This window comes from Struthio camelus, chromosome 5 (assembly GCF_040807025.1).
Source record: "Struthio camelus isolate bStrCam1 chromosome 5, bStrCam1.hap1, whole genome shotgun sequence".
In the NCBI taxonomy this organism is placed as follows: Eukaryota; Metazoa; Chordata; class Aves; order Struthioniformes; family Struthionidae; genus Struthio; species Struthio camelus.
In genome coordinates, this window is record NC_090946.1 from 66,610,279 (window position 1) to 66,637,529 (window position 27,251).

Genomic DNA, 27,251 nt, shown 5'->3' on the forward strand with positions numbered 1-27,251 from the left:
CAAAAATGAGGTAGGATCTCACAAGGTGCACAGGAAGGACTGATGCTAAGCTTGTAGGATAACTCATGTTGGTTTTAGCATTGCTGCAGAGGAAGAACAGTATTTCAATTCAGAGCCCTACATGCTTATGAAAGGGTGGGTATGCAGGCAGCAGAGCAATCAGAGGAATATCAAAAAAGTAGGGAGGAAAAGCCTGTGCTCCGGACCATCAGCAGGCTGAGGGCCAGGTCTACCAGCCTTAGTCCTATGTTGACTAAGATAATGGGACTAGCCAGAACTGAGACGTGACCTGTAAAAGGAGCAAAACATGCGACTTGGCAGGTTTCAGCTGCCAAGGTTTTTTGGAGGAGAGTAGGGTCGGCAAGTGCAGAGTGAGAGAGTCTGTTCTCTACAGAATGATCTGGGGAAGTGGTAGCATTTCAAGGCCTTGTGGAAAAAAGGCTTTTAAGGAGATTACATCATTGCTAATTTCTGTGTTCTGCGCCCTCCACTCTGGCATTTATCTTTACAATGAATGCTCACGTCAGCTGCTGCCCTCTGATCTTACTGGGTCACATGTTTTTCTAACCAGCAGTCTCCCAATAAGGCAATATTTAGCCATCTGATTCTCCCCCAGCACAAGGGCAGAATTGTCTTTATCCCGATTAAATCACACACTATTGGTTTCTATCCCAAGCAAATTAGAACTGAAGTCCACAGCTGGCAAGCCAGCCTCCTCCTTGCAAAATTGCAATCACTCTGGAAAGCCTCGTGGGTACCATTGCATTTTCCCTCTCCGCACAACCTGAGTCAGTGCCAGACTGTGCGGCGCAGCACAGAGGGCGAACCCCCCTGCTAGTCCTAGCCCTGCCTCGCTGTGCAATCAGTCACTCAGCAAACATTGCCATGCTTGGCGGCCTGCTTTTCAAAATGCTGAAAACCCAGCAGCTTCCTAGGAGTCAATCAGACTAGTGGGTATCTAGTGCCTCTAGCAAACAGGTCACAAATGCCTGAAAATTTGCTTTTAAATTAGCATTCAGGAATTTATTTTAAAAGGTGACCTGATTTTCAGAGGTTCTGAGCACTTGGAAAGTTGGAATGCTTTAACTTGGGTGCTTGAATACAGATGTAGAAGCTTAACTTTAATCTTCTGAGTTTCATGATACAGGCTTTAACCTCTCTTTACTCAGGGAGAGTGTCACTGTGGATAAAGGACAGAAATTCCTCAAAGAGCAGTGGGGTTCCAGGCTCAGTCCTCCCCCTTGCTCCTTGAGTCTTTTTGTAAAGAGCTTTATCCTCTGCTCCTTCTCCAGAACGGGGACTGTAGTCCCAGCTTTCAAATGGCTGCAAGGTTTAGTGATAAAAAGTGCAACATAAAGCTGCATGTTATCACTGTTGTTATTCCTTACCCACATCTGTAATAGGGTAAATAATTCTCACCTTATGATGTATTTTATCTATATTTCTACTATAGCTAGCTGCATTTCTTTGACTTTCCCCATCAACTACCTATTCAAGCAAGAACAACAACTAGGCAACGGTCTAAGGCAGAACAATAACACAGTAGTGACCTGAGGACAGTAATTCTCAGTTCTTTTGAACAGTAGGACCACTGAGAGACAGACATGCGCCAGCACAGTACCATCCACTTCATTGCACAAATACACAGTCTGACACTTCAGTGGCTCGCTCAGAGAGCACGGGCCATCCTTCAGAATGGAAAATCAGTGCACAGGATTATTCTACCGTCCCGGGGCACTGTGGGATCCAGGCACATTACTGCAGTGGAAAAAAGAGACCTGGAAATACCAAGCCTTCTTGCTAGGTCTGCCTTTGCCATTTTGGTGCTTTGCTACCTGAAGACATATTAGCATATTGCCACATCAGTATTCAACAAACACCTATGCACACACACACATTTGCACACATGCATATAATTATGTGTATATGACCCTCTCCCATTCTATTTTTGCCGGCACAGATTTCCTCGACACGATCTAAAAATGAGTGTGATACACAGAAGGGAATGTACTCCCAATACTTTTTCAGGATAAATTTAACACTCGTAATAGATGTCAAACTGACAGCCTTGGAGACTGCTCAGGTACTGCAGATTTTGCCCAGTCCCTTGCTAACGTCCCAAGTACACTTGAGAGGTGAGCAGGCTAGTTAGTCTCCCTGCCATGTGAAGCCCTGGCTTCCATGCTGTGTCTCTTAACAGGGTTGAAAAAACAGAGCCATCAGCTTGAGTGTTTTCTGTGCAGGCCCCCTGCCTGCTGGGGCTCACATCAAGAGCCGCAGAGCTCCATACATGCGGGAGCAATTTCAGCACATGCAGTGAGGAGGCTCACTGATAAAAATGTGGAGCCTTTTTCAAGCTTTCAAACTTTGTGGGAAAGAGGCTACTTTTCCTTGCAGACTTACAGCACTGGGCCCAGCGGCATTTAACATAAGACAATAGTAAGGACCAGTGGAAGCAGCGAAGATTCATCTCCAAACTGGAACTCACTGGGGAAAGGAGGTACATTTTCCTACAGAGTTCTCCTCTTCCACCACACATCCCAAGATCACCCCCACATCCAGCACAGTAAGGTTTGTATGAAGGCAAACAAAGGGGTCTTCTGGAATTTTTTGCCTCCCTCAGTTAGCTGATTTTCCTTCAGGAGGTTTCAGAGGCTGTTTGGGGGTAGGAGGTAGGCTCATCACCATCCCTGAGACAGTCTCCCGCGCAGGGTGATACAGCCACAGAGAGTGTGTTGTGGAGGAGCAACTGGCCAGGGAGCAGAGTCTGGGGGAGAAAATCAAGTGCTTCCTCCCTGCATCCTCCCAGCACCACTTGCAGGCCACCACCTCGCTCAGCTCAGCAGCAAGCAAGCGCTCAGTGAAAAGCCTATAGAAATGCCTGTGCTCTCCAAAATATGCAGGAGTGGGCCATGGCTTAGGACACCTACTCGGAGTTAAGTGGTTTGAAGGTCTCATCAAGCATTTAACTGCATTTTTAGGTGCTCTAAAGCCCTTAAAAAGCTAGCCTTTACTTTTACTGAGCCTCAGGCATACTTGCATAAAATTGGTGCCTTGCCAGGCACTGTGAAGGCAGGTACAGCTGAGCCTGAGAGCTGTTCAGATACTCCTGTGGTGGCACCTATACGGACACTTGGAGTAAATACAGTGATAGCTCTTCTATGCTTTTAATCCCCAACTGGTGATGCATATTCCTTTGTCAGGGGGCTGGTGATGCCGTAACATCCTTGACAGAGGAGAAAAAAGGAACAGCACAGCCATGTTTTGTACCGGGTCTTCACAGTGATCACATGGTCCCGGCTCTGCCCCTTCCTCCTAGCAGGGCGCATACCTTCTCCTCCTCCTCACTGCCTGCCCATGCAGCTTACTCTGCTTCTGTTGCCCAAGGCAACATGAAATAGCTGGTCAGTTCTGCAATTGCTGTTCTCTTTCGAGTCTAATAATAATCCTTAGCACTTGCTATCCACTATTCTCAAAGCTAAAGTTTACAGAGGTGGACAGCTAACTCTACTTCATACGTGATAACACTAAGTCACTTATAGGTTAGTTGACTTTCTTGGAATGTCCCAACAGGCGGGTGGCAGGAAGAGAAGAGCACCCCAGGCTTCCTTGTCACCATCCCCTGCAGAGCGGGCAAGATGTCTTCTTTGCAGGAGCTGCAGAACATCAGAGTGAAGCCTTCTGAAAGCTTATTCATCTCTCAGCTCTTGCAGTTAATAGTCCTTCAAAGGAAGGATGATACAGGCTGAAATTCAAACAGCTGAAATACGATTTTGGAAGTCTAAGCTGCTACACTGATGACCAGACTTTTACCAGAGAATGATTAATGAGATACCTCAGGGCTGGCAGATTTTTTCCACAGAAAGATGACAGATCTGCAAAACTTCTTCAGGCTGAGGGATATGCACACGAGTGGTTCCCCAAAACTGACCACTGAGGCTATGAAGTGTGAATAAAATTCAGTGCTACTTTTATGCTTAAGATATTGCCTCTTAGAGACTTAGCAACTTTTTAAAGAGTTTGGGAACCTCCAGATAATAGCAAAGATTAGGCAAGCCTCCTGGCTTGGAGCTGAAACTTTCTCAAAATTAGTGCCTTCAAGAAATGCAGATATAAAACCAGATTCAGTCAATTGGAGACTGACTGTCCTAACAGAGACTGGGAAGGTTTGGAAAAACTGGGAATATTTTCCTAATGTGTTTGTAGCAGCAGGTACAAGGCACTGGTTGGTGTTCCTCTCTGAAAAATTAAAGGTTTATGTGTTGGGCATTCAGACACTATATGGAGAGGGTGACTATAATTAAACATAGACATTAGATTGAAAACCTCAGATGAATTTGAAAAGTTTACTCTACAAAGAAAGTCATATAGCAAAAAACTGACAGTCTGTACCTGAATGTATATCTGAGTTTTAGGGAGCAACCAGTTGACTATATAGAAGACACTTCTGTTATTGTACAGCATCTATATGATCATAATCCTTCTCTTTGATATTACATAGTTTATTCTTTGTATTACTTTAATAGCTCAGTTCCTGCTGGAAGTAAGGGCTACAACTATCATTTCAAAAATGTCCCCAAGGAGACCAGTTAATAATTCCCATGCTTAGTGAACTCAAGTTCCTTTTCCAAACTGTACTCCGGGTCCACTTAAAGTCATTTTTTGTGCACTTTATTTAAGGGAAATATAACTAAAATTGATGACCTGCCTAGGATAAAATGGAACTGAAATGTAAAATCCTTCCCAAATCCAGGGTAAATTTAATCCTAATAAAATAAAATTCCATTTATCAACTGATAGTAGATTCACATGCAGTGTCTATAAAATGCAGAATACTTAAAATAGTGATTACATCATGTTAACAGATCAAGTCATTTCACTGTGCCACATGTTCAAAGAAAGTCCTCATTCTCCAGTTAGCGTACATTTGTAACTCTCTGAAAGCTAAAAGGCAGGGCAGAGCCTATCTCGCAGTGGCAAAGGCAAGCAAATCAGTAGCTGGTTGCTATCTGCATCTTCCTCAGGCTTGACACAGAAGTCTGAAGCTGTGAGCTTTTGCAGAGATGCTGCTCGCCCTCACTCCCTACGGGAGCCGTGGCACTCAACAGCCAGCATGGGGGCGTCACGCCCAATGGGGCCGAGACAGAGCACCTGCAGCTTGCCGGGTCAAACTGAGAGCTACACCAAACCTTCCCTTTGCTCCACTGATACTCGTGGAATAAGATTATATACTGCTTCCAAATGGAAAGGAAAATGTCCAGTGCTGATTCAATAGCATTTACTCCACTAGTTTCCTGGTAAAAGTTCAGTTTAACAGCAGCGTTTACTAAGGAATAGATAATGTGTAAATCATTTCTAATCAATGAACTGATGAAATATCAGCTCCATTTAAAAGATAATCTTCAAAAATGTAAAGCGATTCACTTTAATGACAATTAGGTAGTCATCATTTTCTAGTATATATATGTAGTTATAATGTGTGATTTCTAGTGGAAATGTTAAATTAACTCTCATAATTACTAATCATTTTTTGTCAGTAGTATCGACTGTTAACATATGTTTGTATCGTATTAATGGACACTGCTTATTCACTTTGGGATAACTCTCCAGGTGTCCAAATTGCTGCTTTCTTGATCTGCTATACTGACTTAAAAATTACCTGTAGTTGCAATTATGCTGGTACCACCACATCTTTTTGCTGTGTTTATAACTAAGATGATAGTGCACAAAATTATTACCAGAACGTACATTTCTATGGGCTATTTTACCAAGGCCAGCTGCTTAGTTTTCAGTCCTAGGGCAGCCTGTGCCAATGAAGAATCTTCTACTGGCTTGTCAAGACGAGGCACAACTCATTTCTGCCATGGGCAGGGGAACCTAAGAATTACTTGTAAATCAGAAGCCTGTGACTCATCAGTAACTTCAGTGAAGATTTGTACCTTCTAAATCAGTGACACGATATCCATGTACAAATGGACTGCCATCCACACAGGGAATTAATGCCTTAGCTTAGCCAAGTCCCTTTGCTAAAAAAATCAAGCTATTGGACTACACATCTCAAAGCCGAAAGAACTGTTCCATGGCAGAATCAGTTTAATACCTAATGCTTCTTGTTTCAAAATTAGACAATACTTTTAATCTATAGATAACAGAACTCCCATTGCAATGCAAAATCTGGCCTGAGGCTCTTACTTTTAAATACTTGAAAAAGTATGAACGGGTGCATTTTCAAGAGACTGGATTTTTCCATATTATGGATTTATTACTGCATGAAAAATTCAAAACAAATCTGCAAGGTCCCAGAGCAGGGGGAAGATTCATCACTTGCCTAAATAGAAATTAGTCTTGACAAAACATTTCAGAATTTACTGTGGTGAGAAATAGTGAATTGGGAAAACAATGACAGTTGGATCTAACCCGTGTTTTACAGAGGTACAGAGTTTACAACAGTCTGATATAAGGACATGTTATGTACATGATTCATAGCAGAATCATGGCATGAACGTACCAGCATGAACCCTTTCCAGTCTTACCCACTATTCACTAATCTAGTCTCTTTAGACTTAATATAACATCCCCTATGTCCAAACTATTTCAAACTTCGTTTTTGATTGCTGCTTAAGAAATCTCACTCTAAATATTTTTCTCATTTTGACTGGGAGACGAGAAATTGCAACTTTTATTCCTACACCAGAAATAATTGAGCTACATTTAAAAATTATTAAACACTTACTAAAGGCTTTATGTCTTCAATGATAAAAACAGAGGTGCCCGCAGTGTTGGACAGGGAATCTGGTCATCACATTTCTGACTTAGGTGTGTGAATTTTGCCTAGATCCCACACTGGATACTTAACGATCTGATTCGCTGTGCTGAGGGAGATAGATAGCAGTGTCTGCGATGTGAAAATAACATGATGGGGACCCGGACTAGCGTCTGCATGTGCCATCACCCATTACTTCAGGTTGCTGGGCTGCGTTTCAATTTAGATTTGAAAGCCTTGATTTCCCCCTGCCAGCTCTTGGAGTCACAGCCCTCCAGTAAAATGAAAGTGTATCTAGGAGAAGTCAAGAAATTAATTTTGATTTTGCTTTGTAATTTATAAACAATACTCTCACATAAGACTGTAATTCACAGTATAACAGCTGTGTTACCAAAACTGAAAGGGTTTCCCAATTTCAGCATTCTGTTTGCATTTAAAAATCACTGTCTAGACCAGACTTGTGCTAAAACAATGTTGTCTCACATTAACTGTCATTACTATAAATTTCTTGATGTAGGAGTTTATGTGCTCCCCCTTCCCTTCTGGTGCTACTGGAGTTCTTTTCTGCTACTACTCAGTTTTAGTAGGAGCTGTATTCTACAAAGTATAGAGGAAAATGTCTTCCCCCATTATAAAATAAAAACAGCCCTTGTGCATTTGCTTCTGATTCCTCTGGGCATCAGTGTTTTTGAGAAGTCAATCCAAGACTCCTCATGCGTGTCCACATATCTCAAAACTACTCACTACTGCTCCTTCTGGCAGAATTTGAGGGTCAGTAAGCGTTGGTACCCTAAGCAGAGCGCTTTAGGCGTACAGTCACATTTTCAGTGGCTGTTCAGATGGGTGTAAACCACCCACAAGATGAAAGGCTTCCCCAAAGGAAAACTTAAAGCTGGAGCTGCCTGGGAAACACGGCCCATATCACAGGAGCTACAGCAGGCTACCCTCAACAAATTCTTTGGCTCCTTGTGTTTGAAGACATGTGGTGGCCTCCAGGAGGATTCCAGTTCAGTTTTGCAATCATAATCTCCTTTCAGCAACTAGAGGCCAGTCATAGGCCTCTGCCAAGGCCAAAGGTCCTCCAGAGCAGCACACCAGCATCTGTACCTGTGTAGTACATGAAGTGATGTGGCAGGTACCACCAGGCTTGCCCTTAGCTCTCCGGTTTGAATGGTCAGTCAGAGGCAGAGTTCAGTGATGGCTCCAGCTCACTTCTGAATCTGCAATGGGTCACTGTACCCACCAGGATTTAGAGGACAGAAAAGCCTAAGGAAAAGACCTTTCATATTCTTTTATGTCTCAATGCCTTGAAGTTTTTACTTCTATAACAAATTCTCACGGCAAAAGGGTATACTGTAAATGGTCAACAAGACAAATCTGAAAATTTTAGTTGAATTAAAACCTCCTCAAAGTTTTAGAAGTTCCACTGTTACTGCACTTTAGACTCTTGCCTGTATACAGACATTGTGACCATCTGTCCTAATAGATCCAAATGTCCCTAGCCTTCCTACAGACACTAAAGGAACCTTGCTTGCTTTCTGCAATTAAGCTATACATTTGTGCTGATTGATAAAATTGCCAGAAAAGTTGCTCCATTCCTGCAGTTGGTCATTTTTGTTTTGGCATTTTCACTAGCCCAAATCATTACTTAATTAGATGCATTATCTGCAAAGATAAAGACTTGACCTTGAAAAACAAAATAGTGCAATTACAGCCTAGAGATTAGAGTCCTCTGCAGTGATGTCATTCATTTTGGCTTTGCACTGACTTGATTTTACTGTTATCTCAACTGAGAGCTAAGGGCAAACTTTTGCTGAGTTCAGGAGCTGTCAGGAGCTGACTATATATATAAGTGTGTAAGTATCCAATGAATCAAAGGCTGGTTCACATATCCAGATTCAGCTGTATAATATTACAAGCTTATAATGACCTGAGATAAACACTTTTAAAAAAGTTTTCTCCTCCAAATTTCAATGGCACCAACATTTGACTGGACACTTTCATCATCCAAACGGAGGTGATGATGTAGACTCCCTACCCCTTGCAGGAGATGGGCAGAGTAGAGACGGCAAATGTTACCAACCAGCAAGTGAGGAGTTCATGCTGAATGTCCTTTCCTTGCCTTGTGCCACCTTGAGAAAGTTAGTTCTGAAGTGTTTTTTTCCCTCAACCTTTACACAGGTTAAAACTGACACTGACTGCACTAAGTATTTGCTTCTACTTGGACTTCTGTCTTTAATCCTCTCCCATTTTTCTGGAGCCTTAAATGTTAAGTCCAATCTTCTTTGTGATGCATGTGAAGAATCCGGCATGCTCACAAAATACTTAGGGGTTGACTACAGCAGTATTTTAAATTTTGAAGGGTCAACTTCATCTGAACTAGCTTAATCTCACATGTCGGTGAAGCAGCACTAGAAATGCTGCCTAAACATGTACTCCAACCACCTTGCCTTAATCTTGGATGAAATCCAAAGACAAGGAGGAAAGCAGATGGGGGGAAAAAGAAACGGTTAATTAAAGGCCAGATTCTGAGCACCTCTAGCTCTTTGAGGTCATTACAGACATGTCTAGGGAATATATTGAATTTATTGAAAGTTTTTATTTTATTTGCTGCCAGCATCTAAGTTTAGCTGACCCCTCAGAGCCTCATGAGCTTTCCCTTCACTGCATCAACTGCATCAACCAGCAGTTTTCTAGGCATAGGCTGAAGAGCTGGCAGCTACTTGTATTAGGAGTTATAGCAGAAACGTCAACATGCCCCGACCATCTGGAGGAATTGTATCTGGCTCAGCCAGTGTGTCTCCTGATGGTCTGCACCAGGTTGTTGCACAGTCACCAACACCCCAGTTACTTCTTTTACCAATTACAGCCCCTAGCCTTTAAGGCTTTTAGTAAGGTACAGACCTGTACCAAATGAGACAACATTATTGCACTGGGATGCTAAGGAACTGCACCTGGAATTAAGCTCAGAAAATTCCAAACTGAAACATCACTGGTGAGGATCCATGTGTTCCCAATATATAGAAAGGCACAAGGCTGAACTCAAAGCTAACAATATGCAGAGAATCAACATCCAAATGGACCAGCTTGGCTGATCCTAGCCTTCATCTAGATGCCAAAAAGCAGACTGATTTCCTGGGGCACATCAGGATGCAGTAGTCCTCTGCTTAGCGTGGAGGACGCAGGGCTGCTCTGCCATCCCATGTGAGATAGCTTTGGTGGCATGTATGCACAGCTCCCATAGTCAGTGCAGGGCTGTGGCTCCCTTGCTACACTGCTGCCCGGCTGTGTAGGGTTGTTTGATGTCTGATGATCACTGTGGAGCAGATGCAGTGAAGGCAAGAACGTGGGTTGAGAAAGGACACTGGAAACATCAGTGTTCTGTGTGAAGGCATTACAAACATAGGGAAAGGAGGCCTGGGATCATGGCTGAAGAAGGAGAACAAAAACAGTTTGTGTTTTCTTTCCTGAGGCCTGGAGTTTAGGTGGCAGAAGGATTCCCTGAATTCACCAGCCTATAATTTTGTTACACATATTTGGAAGCGTATGGGCCAAATGATCTAATTTAATTTCCCATATTCGTGTTGGTGAACGAATGATATGTCTCCTCAGGGGGCACAGAAACACTGTCCCTATATTCCTGTTGTAAATACATGAATATAATATTGTTGTGCCTCCTAAGGACTAGAAAGCTGGAGTTTCCTCCCACCCCTCATTTATTTAAACTGACTGCTAAGTTCTGTGTGATCCTATTGATTTTCTATGGAGGGAATTAGCTCATCATCCACCAGAGTAAACATTATATTCACCAATAATTATACTTTAATTCTGGAATTCTTAACAGATTTTGTATAACTCTATCTGCAGGAAGCAGAGGTGAAGATTTGTCACTGGATCTACCTGTCGATACTGAAATGTCTCAAGAGATATCAAATGCAACGTAATTGTCCCTGAAAGTCCTCACAGTCTCCTTAAGCTCAATAAAGACCATTTGGAGATGGATTTACCTGTGAATATACAGTTATTTAGTGCTATGCCACGCATCCCAGTGGAGTCTGCAATACGTTTGGGTGGGATTGGAGACACTAAGAGCATCCTTTGCTTTTCCACACCAGCAGCTAAAGACCAGACAGGACATGTCAAAGGGCTCTAGATGGCTTCATTTAGCAGATAATTGGACTGTCAGTGTCTGCAGTTACTGGATGGACTGGAATTTTGGATCTGTTGGCTTTTACCATTTGACACAAGCCACAATAGCGGCTTTAGGAGGTAGAGATGATCTAAACCACCAGCCACTACCAGTTTGAATGGAAAAAGAGCTTTTAAGGACTGTGCCTAGCAGGCTGCAGCCTTTTTGTGGCTGACAGAGATCGCTGAGAGCAATGGAAACATCTTTTCAAAGTGCCTTGTGGTGCAGATACTGTGCCTGGCAAAGGCAGAAAACTTGCAGATGGGCTGCTGCTTTTCACTGAGGTCTTTCCAGCGCTTAACTTTAATCACTTAAAAAGTGCAAAGTGCAAGTCTAGGCATCAACCACTTAATAACAGCTTGTCTTGTCCCTTTACTGCGCTCTCCCCTGAACACTGTTTAAAAGCAATGTCCAAAACATCAATATTTAGCAAGGAGGCTTGTTCATTCTCACAAGAAAAGGGATTGCTGTACTCGTGGGTTAAATCACAGTGCCTAGACAGCTGATAATAATGAAAGCATCTTTCAAGATGAGGCACTTGATTGCTACTTTAAAGCTTACTGGTGAAAGGAAAGTGTAATCTCTTTTTTTATTGCATTTGGAATGAAATAGCTTGTTTAAATATTAGTCATCTGGATTTCTATAGCTCATTTTTAGAACTGGGTTAGCACCTGGCAATCCAGCCTGAGTAAGCATCAGGCTACCCCCGTTGTAGGCCCTAGACTCACCATTTGATTGCTCTTTCCTCCTTTGCAATGTATGACAGACTTTTTCGATATAACTTCCTTCCCACTTCACAGCAGACACATCAGTACACTCATGCCAGCTGCCTGACGGCAGACAGAAGCCTCCCGTGGCCCAGCAAGAGGAAAGCGGCACCATAGCCACTTTTCTCCTGCCTTTGCAGTTCAGCAGCAGAGCTTGTCCCAGTGCTAACATCGCTCTGCCACTTCTCTCCCAAGTGTTTCCAACTACTGTTTTTTCTGCCTTTGTCTTAAACTCCTGCAGTGTGGCACTAACACAAAGTTCACTCCTGGCAGAAGACATGCTACAAAATTCTTCCTGTCCTCTACCACTCTCAAAACTGTGCAGAAACCTTCCTCCTGTCTGCTGCACATCTGGGGATGGAGCTGATAAACAGCCAAATGATGCTACCTAATGATTTCATTTCTCCTGGGGGAAGTGCTGAGAAGGATAATAGATATACTTTGCAACAGTGCTCTCGGGGGAGTTTATCTAAGCAGGGAGAAGAATTAATAAGCAGCCTTTTAGGGAAAGGCAAATTTGTGGAAATAAGAAAGTGGTAAGGAGATTTCCTGAAAGATGAAACACCTGGGAACTAAAAGTATCTGAGCAGAGTTCAGCCGTGCTCCTGCACCCAGCCAGGGGGTGTTCCACCGGCGAGGCTGATCACGCTGCTGAGGGGCTCTGCCTCCCCGTCGTCCACCGTCACAACTATGCGGAGAGACTATCCGCAGCCCAGAAGGGATTTATGCCTCAGGAATCACATAAATACCGACTGGAAGGAAACTCTGGAGATCGGCTAGTCCAGCATTTGGCTTGGAGCAGGATGGTTGCCAACACGAGACTGGGACAGCTGTGACTTTGTCTAGCTGCATCTTGAAGCCCTCCAAGGGCGGATATCCCGCAGCCTCTCTGGGCAGCCTTGCCTATGCTACCTTACACTCCCGGGGGCAATTCAGCTTGGATAAGTCAATATTCACCCAGGGCAAGAGGGGAGCATGCAGAGGTAGCCAGCAGGAACTGTAGGCTCAGGGTTATGCCTGAATGGGTGCCTGATGTGAGGCTGCATAGCTGGAAATGAGGAGGAACTGGGCAATCTGAAAATGGCTAAGAGCACTGTTCCTTAGCCTGGCTCACTTGCCCTTGACTCCTAATATGCCCCTGATTTTTTTTACAGTTTTAAGCAAATTAAAGCAGTGAATTCGACTGAACACTGTAGCAAATCAGTATAGCTCCAGTGCCTTGAAGAGGGCCAAAACTGCAGGTTTGTTTAGGCAATGTGTGACATTTTGCCTGCTCATAAACTAATTTGTCTTGAACTACGCGGACATTCAAGTTGCATACCTGGCTAAACAGGAGGCCATGTAAATCAAGGGGAAGCATAGCACCATCTGCATGGGTGAACGGGAGTGGAAAGAAAGCATTTCCTTGGGCCAGGACACTACTGAATCATTTAAAGCCAGGGAATCATACATAATATAATGAAAGGAGGGAATTTCTCTGGCTTTCCTCCAAAAGCCAAGCATTATTCATTGATCAGAAATCAGATTTCCATCTCTTCTGAGAACATTTCTTCCATTTGCTAAGTGGAAAATGACAAACGAGCTAACTGTGCCATCTCCCATTTTCTTTCTCCTTCCATCTGTGCAGGCGTCCCCATCACTTCACCCTCCCTCAGCACACCACAGCCGTACCAGTGTCTACTTACTTGGGACAACTAGCAACCTCGGGGGTGGTGGAGGCGGAGGAGGCGGTGGTAATGGTGGAGGTGGTCTACATTGACAAATTTGCTGGCAGCTCTCTGTGACTTTTTCTGCTACAGGCTTGGAACATGACTTCTGGGGCTCTCCCTGAGTGACCTGTGAAGAAACAAGTCATTGTGTGAGCAGAAGAACCAGATTTTCCATCAACGTGTTTCTTGGACTTGAGTTCCTGAGTGGCACCTCTGACGCCTGGTGCGAAATGAGCTCACGCCACAGCCTGTTCCTCAGTGAGGCCACTAAAAGTGTCTCTTCCCTACACAGTCTCTTTTTTTTTTTCCTTCTGCTTAACGCAATATCTTTGAGACTTCTTTCCCTCTGTCAAATTTGGTTGAAATTGGCCAGCTGTTTTCAGAGTTATTATGTGGTAGGGAGAAGGCGGGTACTGGCAGACAATATGATTATGTAAACCTTCTTTCCTTAGGAAACCCATCTAACAGCATGCATTATTCACAGAGTTGCTGCTGCAAGCCAAAGAGAGCCAATAAAGATTGCAAGACATTTAGGGTCAGGATTACATTCATTTTCCTTATGGCAGAATGCAAAGCCAGATGAGATCTCTCCTCTGTTTTGCCAGGCTGTCTTTTTGGTATTCAGAGACCATTTTTGGTGAGTGTTTCACTGCCCACTAGGGCAAGAGCCCACATTTTGCTCATATAAAGACCATAGAAATTATATGGTCAAAATGGAAATGCCACAAACTGTGACTTTTAGCCTCTCTACTGTGCAGTGCAGGTTAGTAATAAAGCTGAAGATAAGGCATTGAAAAACCCAGGAGGAGGTTTCACTGGGCAACAGACAATGATTTAGCCAGTAGTGGTCATGACAAGGAGCATCTATTAACAGCTTATTTTCCTTACCATCAATATTATTTACATGACTAGGGATTTAAGGAATATTCAGGAACTGTACAATTTCTAATCTTATGCTATGAAATGGAGTAAGCTGAAAAGGGAAAGGAAATTCAGTGAATGTTGCAGGAGCTTCCAATTGGTGTCAACCTCAGGGGTCTCTAAGCCAGCTCTTTCTGAATGAACTGAGACTTATACAGAAAATACAGGATACTATTTTGAGGATACAAAGTTGAAAAGCATTTTGAATTTAGGATTAGGAGACCACCCATGTCTGACCATAGCTAAGGGAATTTAAGTGAACATTCTGTTGTCTTGAACAGGGATAGTCTGCTGCATTTTGGTCTTAGGAGGGTTACTGTCTCAATAGTTTCAGTCTGTTGCATCTTTTTCTTTAATTAGCTCTTATCCCTAATAAGACAAGCTGGTTGTTCCAAAAAGGATGTGCTTACGGCAATCTATCTGACCTGTTTCAGGCAGGCCTCTTCCACCTCCCTGCCTATCCCCAAGGCTGCCCATGGTCATTTTCTCCCTCTCCTCTCTTCTGCCCAAGTGCTTTTCCCAGCATCTTCGGCCCCCTTCCCCTGCCAGTTTTAGGCATGCAAAGTCCATCTCCTGTTCCCTTTCCCACCGCAACCTCCCAGCCTACAGTACAGCTGGCAAGCTTCTCCCTGTTGCACAACCCACAGCTTGGGACCATGGGAGCCATGCTGCCTCTTGGCTGCGGGAAAGTTGCACACGTTCAATTCTTGTATTTCTGGCCAGAAAGAGAGATGTGGCTAATTAAAACAGCATCACTGCGTAAAGGACATGTTCACATGTGTAGCCAGTTTTTAAATGCAGAAAGATGCATCACTCTGGCCTTTGGAAAACAGAGGTAGGGCTTTGTTGATTAACTCTTATAGGGAGGGAAGAAAGGAATGGAAAAGCCTACGTGTAGCTGAGTTGGAAGGAAGGCTCAGCACAGCCCAAGCCCGAAGGGTCCGTTCTTTAAACAGCTTGTCATAGTCTATTACCAAACATAGAGAAAAACAAATTCAGCACAAGCGCTTTCCAACTTTCCCCTTCACCACGAGGTAACAGTAAAAGGGTGGTTAAAGACCATCCCAAACAGCTTCTCAGAAATTGCACAAACTCTTTGAATGCCTTAATGAATCAAAGTGACCTGGCTGTATAAACCTTCATGTATATTATCATGCTACCGATTCTTTCAGCAGGAGCCCCTCAGCTATAGTGCCAGCTCAGTGTGCTGGCAGTGTCAGTCACCTGGAGTATCTCCTGAGTCCGACTGGTGTGATAACATTTACAGTCCTCATAGAGGAAGTAGGGCAATATCTCTCCACTGGCCCCTGGAAGCTAGTCAGGAAGCAACTACTAGTGCCTAATTATCATCCCCTGCCTGGTGCTCCGGTCATGGACTGCTACGGATCACTACAATCGCTTGGGAGCCGGGGAAGTGGGAGAGAAAAGATACAGGGAAGAATAACATTGAACAGACTTGGAGCCAACTTCATCTGCAGACCAGAAGCAGCTTTGTGTATATATGTCTGAACATGGTGCTGGTACAGAAAAGCTACACTGACTTATTGCTCTAACTTAATATCAATCAAGACCGAAAGGCTTGCTCTGTCTTTTTTTAGAACTATTGACTGCTTTTAAATCCCTGGCGGCTCTTCTACCTTAGGCTGGCAATAGACTGTCCTCAGAAACCAGTGGATATTTTTCTCAATTACTTTACAGACAAGATTAACCCTATACATGCCCAGCTACTCTCTGCTTATGTGTACTTTTAAAATATTATTTCTAAAAGAAGTTGCTTTGTCTCTCAGTATCAGTCTGATCCTTTATCAAGATTCCCCACACTAATTTTGAAATAGTCAGGAAAGAGCTGACATTCAATAGAGCAGGCTTTGCCACCTACTTGTTTCCCTACTGTTGTCCTTCCTTAAAATGGTTGTTAGAAGACAGTGCAAGGAACACAGGTATTACCTCACCAAGGGGTTGTCTTAGAGGGTTAGTTTAAAAGAACAGAGATGTTGCCAGGTAGCTGAAATCTGGCACAAGAAGGAAAGACATGAATCGAGGTTGAGGGCCTAGAGGAGGAGAGAAGTAGTCAAGAACTGCTGCAAGAAGATTAACCGTAGCAAGATAGAATTAAGAAGAAGAGAGAGGACATTTGGCTCATTTTCAAGAAAAAAAATCTCACTGTTGATGCCTATTAGTCTTCTTCTAAAAGGAAAGAAGGCTATTACAGAACAAATCACTAGAAAATATGCTTTAGGGAACAATCTTGCTCCGGCAAAGGATGATGAAATAAATTATGTTTCTTTTCTACTGTCTGCAATTGAAGGTAAGCAGCCTCTACAGGAGATGGCAGGAGGAAAAAGGCATGTTGACAGAGCCTAATCTTTCTCTGGACAATTCTGCTAATTAGAGTCCGGCCTCAAACTTTACTGCTTGCTCATTTTGCCAGACATTAACAAGGCCCCAGAATGGCTTCAGCAGAGCAGCACTTTGCAGATAAAGATTAATCAAACACCCGCTGGGCTGCCTGTCAGTTTGTAGCCCCGAGATTGCCTCAGCAAGGTGCCATCTCTGGAGGTCTATGGAACAGGGCTTGTTCCCTAGTTGCTATTTTTGCACCATTCAGTCGTTCTTCCAGTTGCTGGAAGTGCAATGAACCTCTGTCTTCTTGACCTGCCTAAAACTTGATTTGTTGTTTGGCACGAGGCTTTCTTAACATGTTCAGCAGTTTGCCAGATGGGACATACGTGTTGCCTGGACTTTGAGGTGATGCATTTCCCCCCACTCTGAAAACATGGAGAGAGTTGACTTTATGGATTTGTGCATTTGATGTGAACATATTCTGTAAAAAAGGCAAATATTTTAATGTTCATGCAAATGCAAATGTGATTCGGAGATATCCAGGGAAAAGCAAACAAGGAGTGATACTGATGATTTCCTTTTGTATTCCTTCAGCTGAAGTTCATATCTATGACATATTTCTCTTCAGTCCAAGATTTCCTGCAGAAGTAGTAGTCCTAGTCCTGCTTGGCATAGAGTGGAAGAAGAAACCTGCATGTGGTCAGAGCTGTTTAGGATTTCAGTCCCATGGGGTTGCGGCAGTTCACGAACATGCTCTACAGTGCAGAATGGATTCGACAGCTGGCAACAGAGGATTAATACAGTCCTCGGAGGGTGGCCCTCTTGTGACTTTCTGAATCGTTAGAAGGAGGAGAGCTTGACAAGAAAAATGCAATTGACTGAAAAAGCACAGAGATCCCTAAAAGCCTGCTGATGTGGCAGGAGCTGTGTCTCTTGGAAGCAGTCTACACAGATGAGATCTTGACACTGCTGAAATCCAGAACAGCTCTGCATAACTCACAGCAGAGTTAATCTGGATCCATGTTTATGAAACCAGAAAAAATGTGACTCCACTACTGATCATGACATTTATTGTTTGTTTTTAATTATGCCAAAAGCCTGAGATAGAATCTTCTCTTTCTTCTTGTCATTATGCTGGCTCCTACACTAATAAAAAGATTGTGTTGCCTTTCTTAATAAGATAAATGTTTCTCCTCTGATTAGTATCTGACTGATTCTCTTAAGTGTCTCAAGGTAGGGCCTGAGAAGGGAATCGGGGGTTGTGGACGGGAAGGCTGTTGAACATGTCAGTCATGGCATGGCATAACGGGTGAAGAGGAGCTGGGGGAAGAAGTGATGTGGGACAACATGATGGCTGCTACGGATGGAGCAGGGATGGGGGATCAACATGATGGGGCACTAGTGGATTAGTTGAGGAAAGCATGGCTTGAAAGGCTTTGAAGAAAAGAGCAAATCTTATAACTCAGTGTAGAAAAGAGGAGTCAAGGGAAGGATTCAAAGGTGAAGGAGATTTGTGCACAGTGGCAGAAAGGGCTGGCCAGCCTGTGAAAGCACCCAGTGCTGGAGATAGCTGCCAGAAAGCCTGGGCATAAAGATGGTGGCACCATCCCTACAGGGCCTGGAAAAACAGGGATGTGTGTGGACAGAAAGAAATGGGCTGATTTGAAAATCACTGCAGGAGAAAAGGCAGCAAGGCTTCAATATGGGCTTGCTAAAATATGCCTGGATTACAGAGATTCACTAGGTGTGTTTAACCACGGCCATATCTCACTGCAGACTCTTGACTAGTCCAGGCCTCTCCTTCGCATTCGTATGTGCTGCTAGGATCCTTATATGCATTCTAGAAGAGGCTAGCAGAAAGCTTGAGTATAGGAGATATATTGTTTGGCCTTACACAGAACAGGAAGCAACAGCACAACTATAGATGAAGAATGAGGCAACAACACTTTTAAATTATTACAAGGAAAGGCTGGGCACCCTGGCTTTCACATTTTCCAGAGCCTGTTTTCGTTCTTATTGTTGTTATAAATGTACTTATTTTTGAAAGATCAGCTTAGATCACCTGAGTAGTTTGCCAGAAAGATGTTTATGCAAGTTTTTTTTTTTTTTTGGCTGCTTGATTGACTAATTACAGGGGAGAGGTTTCAAAAAGCATCCCTTTTAACACAATTGTGTTTCCCTTAATAATACATAGTTACAATTTTAACTTACACTTAGCCGCCTGAATACTCGGGCAGGACAGCAGGAGGGTAGTGCTGACAGGGGGCATTGGCTTAAAGGAAGTTGTTTTTGTTGTGTTTGTGTTCATTTAATCTGTAAGAAGCAGGAATCCTCCCTGTCACTCACAGCAAGAGACAAGATGCTAAAACAAACATCATCTCTGTTTAATCTTTTGGGAGTCGCTAAGTTTAGAACAAGGAGTAAAAGACGTGGAGTCTCCACTATGTTTTCTCCAAGCAAGAAAGTGCAATTGTTCCATTTTAAACAGCACTTGGCTGGCTCATCTATCACTCCTCCGAAGACATATACTATAAATAAACTTTAAAATATCAAAATGACGCATTTGAGTTGAGCTTTGCTGCTGGTCTAATTCTTTGAACTGGATGGGCACTCTCCCTCTCAGTACACTAATTTCTCTCAGTCTATCTGCATAAAGGTTGCTGGTCGCCCCACATTGCAATCAAGGTCATACCACACAACGGATTTGACAAAAAGCTGATTCGGCCTTTTCCCCAGAAAATCCTCAATTCACAATCAGCACCCGAAACCCATGGCAAAACATTACCAAAACTAGACTTTCCCAGCTCCGATCAGCGCATTGCTTCCTCTGTACATCTTGCCACCTGCAGCAAACACTCTTACAACCCTCTTGCTGTCAGCACGCTCAGGAAAGCCCGCTATGCTTTGCTCGGGGAGACCAAACCGAAATGCAAGTTCTGCGCGCCCACGGGGCTGGCGCCCATGTGCTGATCACTCTCACGCGCCGGGAGCAGCGAGCGCAAGCAGCGCCCCTCGCCTCCGGCGGATCGGCGGCTCCCCGTGCCCGGCGGCCCTTTCCGCGGCGTGCCGGCCCCGAGCAACACGCGGGGCCGCCGAGGCACGCGCGTGCCCGTGCGCGCGGCACAGGCGCGGGCGCGCCGCCGCCGCCGCCGCCGAGGCGCTCCCGGCCCCGCGCTCCCGGCCGCCCCCGGCGAGCGGAGCCCGCGGCCGCCCCCGGGGCAGCAGCCGGCCGCGGCGGGGACGGGCGGGCCCTACCTGGATGGAGCCCCAGAGCGGGTGCAGGGCACAGTGCAGCAGCAGCGAGGGCCAGCAGCGGCGGAGCAGCCCCAGCAGCTCCCGCAGCAGCATCCCTCCTGGGCGGGCGGGCTCCGGGCGACCTGGGGACTGAGCGGAGAGAGCCGGCAGCCGCGGCGTTGGCTCGCACCCATCCCCGGAGCGCGACTGTCCCAACTTTAATTCCGGAGGGGAGGGAGGGAAAAAGGGAGGGAAAGAGGGGAGGGAGGCAGGGAGATGGGCGGGTGAGGAGGGAAGAGGGTGGTCGGGAAAACCCAGCGCCCAGCAAGCCCCGGCTCTCCTCAGCGGGGAGAGGTGCCCCCACCCCCGGCCCTCCCCTCGCCTCGCCTCGCCGCCCTCCCTCGGCTCCCCTCCCCGGGCAGCGGCAGAGGCCGGGATGCTCGGCGCCCGCCGCCGCGGCAGCCGGCCCGCAGCGGGGCGCCCCGGCCGGCGCTCACCGGGGCTCGGCGCCTGCGGCGGGGCGGGCGCTGCGGCCGCTCCCTCCCGAGCCGGCCCGCGGGCGGGCGGCCGAAAAAGTTTGGAGCCGGCCGCGGGGGCAGAGGGGCCGCGGCCCGGAGCGGCCGCCCGCGCAGCCCGGGGCCGCCGCCGCCGCCGCCGCTGCTGCAGTGATTTTTCAAGCCCACTGTGCGCTTGGCACTCGGCTCCCCTCGGCTCTCCCTCCCCTGCCGGGCTCCTCCCGGCGGCGGGTTTCCTCCGCCTCGGCCCCGGGTGGGATTTCCCCCCGCGGGGCTGGGCCGGGGCGCCGCGGCGCCGGGGCGCGGGCAGCTCCCGCCGCCGCCGGCACCGGCGAGAAAAAGGAGCCCCGAGGGCGCCCGCGGGAGGAGCCGGGCACCGGGGGCCCCCGCCTCCCTCCGAGCAGCCTGCGACGCGGTGTCCAGGAGGACCCGCAGCCCCAAATTTCGGTCAGGCGCTTTTTTTCGGCCAGCGTGATGCTTGCCCTGTGACAGGCGCAACTTGTCGGCTCTGTTCCCCCAGCTCCGTGTTTGGTGCGATGTGACGTTCATGCAGCTCTGTGATAATGAAGCACCCTGAAATATTTAACAGCGCTTGCAAGGAAGTGGATAAAGAATCCCGTATTACAAAGGCACCACGTTCTTGCCTCTTTACAAAGAGGAAACGGTGCAGAAAACTGAAGATGAGGATGGGTTTGTTTTCAGCGCAGCAGCTAACGAGCAAAACCACTGCTCTGTGAATGGTGGCCATTGCTGCAAGTTGGATTTGTTGTATATCAAAACGCTAATAAATATCCTTTGCTGGGTCAACGGCACAGGGGTCCTATTTTCGGTGCCTTCAATGGAGTAAACAAACAGGTTCAGAGAAAATGTTGAGCCCAAGCTTTATATTTCATACTCAGAGATAAATGAGTGTGGGATACTGATTGTAGTCTGTATCTGTATTTCTGGCACCCACTCAGCCAAGTTAAGAAAAACTATTTCATAAAAAGCCGCTCGATAAAGCAGGAATTAAAATATGCTAACCCTTCCTCTAAAGAAGGGCTAAAATTCTCTTTTCACACCACCATCACCCCAACATAACTCCATTCATTACTGTCCTGACTGGCGCTGGTTTAAATGTGAGGGCAATCAGGCCCAGCAATATCTTACAAATGTGAGCAGCATACTGAAATTTAATGGAGTTACACCTGAGCTGAGCGTGGCCCATTGTGGCTATGCATTTATCTGTAAAGCCCGTCGCATGGGTTTGTAAGGGCAGGGTGCAGAGAGACACAAACCTTATGACCTTGGGTACAGGGAGTAATTGTACAGCAAATATAATTTCTGTAATTATACCTAAAAAGATGAAGTCCTTTTCTGTCAGTCTACTGTGTAGCATACAGTGCTTAATATACCGTGCTTGTTCAATTATAGTTTTACTGAGCTGGAGTCACAAGAGACAGCAAAGCTTTTCAGGCTTTCTGGTGATTTCCTGAAGGTATTTCAGCACTTGGTCACAGTGCAGAACATAATAAATTGCACCATCTGTATACATAGTTCTTGGCTCCTGACAGAATGAGAGATAAGGCTTTAGGCGTTGTACGCCAAAAAAATGCAACGCAGATTTCTTTTCTTTCAGTGTTTACAATGACTTAATGTCAAAGGCACTGTGGATTTTCCTGCCATTAGCAACTGCCCAAGTACCGGCGTCTAAGTGTAGTTCCTTTGGTTCAAAGACAAACTGGGGGACGGAGGACGCAGGGCCAAACTCTACTTGCAGTTGCACAGAAGCAAGTGCAATCAGTGCAGGATATTGTTGCAATGTAACTAAGAGCAGGGTTTGGCCCAGGTAACTGGCATCTTTTCTCTTTTCGACTGGTAAGGGACAGCTCCTTTAGCAAAATGACTAGGCTGCAGATGCATTAAATTCAGTCTCCAGCCCAGGCCCCAGTCATGCTGTTCACATGCAAGAGTATTTCCCATTAAACAGAATGGCTGAAGAAAGTGCTGACTATGTGCCCTGTTCTTGTCCACATGGTACCAGTGCTTTTCATTAATTTCACTGACTTCTATTCTGTAGTTCCTATGGAGAGAAAATAAGAGTCCAGGAATATTTCCCACTTATAAGGAGGATAAATTATATGGTGCTTATAAAACTATAGGCCCTAAAACAATGATGGACTTTATATATGTTTTGCTTAATAGCATGCCAAGTGTTTTGTAGCACCAGGGCAGGTGCAAGGAAGTACATGATGGTTTTTCTGTAGCAGTCACACTACTTAAATGTTGAGATGGATATTGGCAACGGGTTTGATCGCTGAACCAGCACCAAACTTTCCTGAGTTGTAATCCTACTTCTAACCACCACTTCCCCTGTTACCTTGGACGCTATTTTTTTTAAATCATCTGCACCAGTTTTCTCACCTGTTACATGTCCAAATCTAGCTACTTGAAGGTTATGGTATGTTTGGTGGCTGAGGTAGTAAAGGGGTGCTGACTTCCAAGGTGTATTTAGCACATCACAGAAATCAAAAGCAATGCCTGCTCCTTCGCTCGTGTGAGCAACACAGGCCCAGGTTATGGCTCAGTGCTCTGGAGATGGAAAGTGCTTTTTTATGCCACTGCATAAAAACTTAAGCTATTTGAAAGGATTTTTTTCTCAGAAAAAGACTGCACAAGCAATATCATTCAAGCAGTGTCTGTAAAATTTAACATGTATATTAACACTCAATAGCATAAGGACCACTACTATCCTTTCATATTTGGTTTGATTATCAAAGGGGAGATTAGTTTATCTTGTTTACTCTCTTTTTTAACAAATCCTGATATTCAGAACAATCATGATTAGCACACCAATACAGTGACTGCTCGGGAAACATTATAAGGACTGCAACACTGATTAGCTGTACAAGCAAACATTATCCGTACTCCTTTATTCTAAGTAGCCATAATGGTTAAAATGGACTCTAAGAGGCTATTTATTTTGTCACTATAGATTGAGTCTACAATATGTATTCAAGTGTTTAGAGGACCTGGGAGAAGGTTCTATTCCAAGCTGACTTGTTGAAACTTCCTTAAAATCAATAGATTTCCATCAATCTGGCTTTAGGTAGAATTTGTTCCTTCATCTTCTGATACATTCAAATAGACTTTTAGCTGGAAGCAGAAGCAACGGAAGTGAGGGCGATCACTTCTCAGGATGGGGCTTTGTGGTCAGTCAGGCCTCAGAAGAATCCATTTAAGCCTTTTTTGCTAATGACATTTCTGGATGCAAGTCAATGAGCTCAAAAAGAATTTTAGACCTGGTGAAACACTAGTCAAAGCGTAAGCAGAAAACATTTCAGCACTGCGGTTTCAAAGCCTCCTGCTGTCTTTCTCAATTCTCATTCCTAGTGTTGATCCTAGAATACCATGGACAGACTGGTAAATTCACATTATTGCCTCACTTTGATCATACTGAAAATATTGCTATTGCTGTTCTTTTAAAAATATTTTTGTTGCTCCATCTGTGTAAAGAGGTGCTTCAGCATGTGAAAAGCAAACTTATTATCTGTAAATTTACATTCTCTACATGGGAATCCACAGCCTATAGGGGAGTCCTTAGCCCTTCACAAGCTAATAAAGGTCAACATTAGCAAAAGCAGTGGAGGAGTTTGCATCTAGAATAAACTGTTAACACAATTGTCTTTTTTTTTTTCATTTTTGATATACTGAATTAATAGTTAATCAAATACTGGAAGTGGATTTTAAGTTTTAAAGCATTCAGACTTTCATCAAGGCTCTTCAAGTTTTCTCCTAGATAAATATGGGCTACTGTCCTATAACTAGAAACCAAAGGCAAGCATCTCCTTTCCATTGGTATAGATCAGGGATACCTTCACCGAAATCAATGGACCTATATCAGTTTAAAGGAGTGAAGTAGGAGCAACATATAAGCCTGCATCATGCAATCTTTAGGTTATGTTCCAGCACCTTAAATTATAGGACACTGCAGATTTGTACTTGTGACCAGAAATGACCTCTGTTATGATTATACATCATGTAAGCCTGTTCTGGCTTTTTCAGTTTTTCAGCTCTAAAATGCTGCATTTGGTGATAAACAGGCCTCCTGCTTACTCACTTTCGGTAGTTTGTCACGATTTGTGCTCTTCAGCAAATGGATTTGCTCAGCAGCATCACTGATCTTTATTTATAAATGTAAAAGAAAAATGTGTGGAATTACATATGAAAAGTGTCTGGGAAGGTCCCAGATGTGAGGAAGGCTTTGTACACCCCCAAATGTGTCTGCTTTTTTCAACTATATCAATAGGTCTCATAACACCTTACGTCTCTTTACAAATATTACCTTCTTAGTTCATTATGGCTATTATGAAATCCCTGCATCTGGAATAAATTTCAGTTTGCAGAATTCAGCTTGGCGCCACATCACTTCTTTTTACTGCTTAGGTTTCATCTGTTTTTAACAGACATTTACAGACGTTTTACAGAAGATTATATGCTTTTTATTCGAACATGCAAAAGATTGCATGAAGGCATCGCCTTCCAATTTACTCTTGGCCTCCATTTCACTCTCTTGCAGGGCTAATGGAAAACACAGGGGAGGTTACACATTTTTAGGTGGAATTCCTCACCGGCTTTAATGTGGAATCCAGTACAATTGTCTAATACTTTATGACCTGCAGCTTCTCCACTAGGAATTATCTGATCAGATGATAATTATTCCTCAAACTTTAGTAAGCCCTAAACAATGCTTCTCCTTGTTCCATACAACTATTAAAGATGTATTTCTCTACTATCCTTGAGTTAATTATAGATGAAGAATGAAATAAGAACATAACTATAATTGCCCGGATTATTACGGAAATGGATAGATGACAAGGATGAGGCTGAATAAACTTACAAGAGTGTACGTATTTCCAGTGGAAGGGCAAGGACAGAATGACAGTTTCTAGGGAAAACTATCAGCAAGACTTATTCTTCTTAACTGCTCCTGCATGTAGGAACCTCCGAATATTTTGGTTAAGGTGCTAAAGGCACTGATCTACTTAAAAGAAAGGTGAAGTCAGATTTTGTGAAATCCTTTTTTGATTGTCTCTTTAGTGGACACCTAGAGTTAGAATCTTCCCCAAAACTATGAGTCCAAGAATTTCTATTCTTAGCCTAAATATAACTGAATTGCTCTGGTGAGTAGAACCTTTGTCTATAGGTCTATAAGTTGGACAATGTTTCAACAAAAAATGTTTTAAACATGGTCCTTTTGACAGAAAATGGATTTCTCTTTCTGCCCTGTATCTCTCTCACCTGTTACCCCTATTTTTAATCCAAAAAATTAGGAATGAGATTTTATAAAGCTGCCACTTTTCAGATCTCAGGGGCAGGCTGACTGTTCTGTCACTGTGGCTGGGACCACCCTGACCATCTGGCTTCCAGAACGGAGGCTGCTTGGGCAGGGCACTCGGGTGAGATATACTGGGGAGCATCATACAAAATCCTCTGGGGAGGTGCAGCGAAAGAGATCAGGGTTGGCTCATACCTTCTGCATTTTAATAAAGACCTTTGTCCTGCTGTATGAGGCCAGGAAAGTGTTTGGAAATAATCTGAGAAGAACTTTTCAGGCAAGATTGCTCTAAACACAAATTAGCAGGAGAAAAAGCAGCCAGTGGAGCAGAGCCATAACACACACAGAAGGTCCCTGTCCCTCTGCATGTGAACCCACCTTTTACACAGGAGGCAGGAGTACAATGTGCTGCCTGATTGATTCCAGTCCTTTAGGGATTTTGATGATAGGAGAAGCTACAGGAAAAGCTTGAATAATGTATGAAATTATTCAATAATTAATAAAAGTCATCAGAAACACTCAACTGAGAACCAGCTTTGTAAATAGTTTTTCACCATTCCTTTTCTTTCTCCTTATTATTTTGGTCAGTGGGATGCATCTGTAACTCGATGACCAGTCCTTCCATTTTGATTTAGCACATATCTGGCTACGTTTGGGTATAGGAGAATGGGTGTGAGGACTTCATTTATGGCCAGGAAATTGCTATTTCCATTACAAGTGAGTGGAAAGTGATCAAAATCTGCCGTGCAAAGCCTAGCAGATGACTTGGCAAGCAAGTACCTAATATGGGTGAAGGAAGGAACCAGTGACTGCATTCACTGAAGACTGCTGAGCAACAAAATACCACTGTGTTCACCAGCGCATGGGGAAAAGCTTAGGAAGGAAAGGATAGAAAGCTGGTCTCAGCGGTCTGCCCCCCTCAGTCATTACACTGCTCGGGCACACTAGATCTGTATCTTTCTGGAGAGGGCACTGGTTGTGCAAATTCTGTGCAAATCCTGCTGGATCATTCCCTAGCCTGTAAATTATGCTGTAGTATAAGGAGAACAGAGAGGAATATTACAGAGGGGAAGAGGAGAGTTAGCCAGGTGTAGCTGTACACATGGGCAGTTGCTGAAAGGAGAAAAGAAAGTGACTGTACAGCGATGAGTTTTTTGAGATGTGTGCTCCATACTTACATTCACTATTCCCCATCCCACCTACCTTGAAAGCTCTGTCAGGAAGATTTTGAGATGCTTGGATGTAGGCATGAAGGTGTGGCATGTACCCAGGGAAGAGCAGGAGCGTGCTTTTATGTGGACTGCTGAAGTGAAACTAGTTTCTGGTTTTGATTGCTCAGATACATGTGCAGCCATGGTTTGAATGTGCACGTAAACAGCCTTCCCCAGGGAATCCCCTCCCTGGTGACTTCCCTTCCCTTCCCATCAGCTGCTGCCCTGGGAGTGTGGTTTGGGGCCTCCTCTGCAGAGAACCCTTACCAAGAGCGTTCACAC

General features: G+C 44.5%; 1 protein-coding gene across 4 annotated transcripts in view; it reads right to left on the reverse strand.

Annotated features, from left to right (window-relative positions):
• PRIMA1 (proline rich membrane anchor 1) overlaps positions 1 to 27,044 on the reverse strand; it is a 63,990-nt gene extending 36,946 nt beyond the window's left edge. For 2 of the 4 annotated variants that reach the window (XM_068946905.1, XM_068946907.1), the window contains exons 1-2: positions 19,948 to 20,275; positions 13,405 to 13,555 (exon numbers count right to left, since the gene is read on the reverse strand). In XM_068946905.1, coding sequence (XP_068803006.1) covers positions 13,405 to 13,555; positions 19,948 to 20,040 — 244 coding nt within the window. In that variant the 5' untranslated portion in view covers positions 20,041 to 20,275. Of the gene's footprint in view, positions 1 to 13,404; positions 13,556 to 19,947; positions 20,297 to 26,961 lie in introns of those variants that run through there. The other 2 variants (XR_011141633.1, XM_068946906.1) reach the window with 2 other exon arrangements.
• Positions 27,045 to 27,251: the final 207 nt, after the last annotated feature.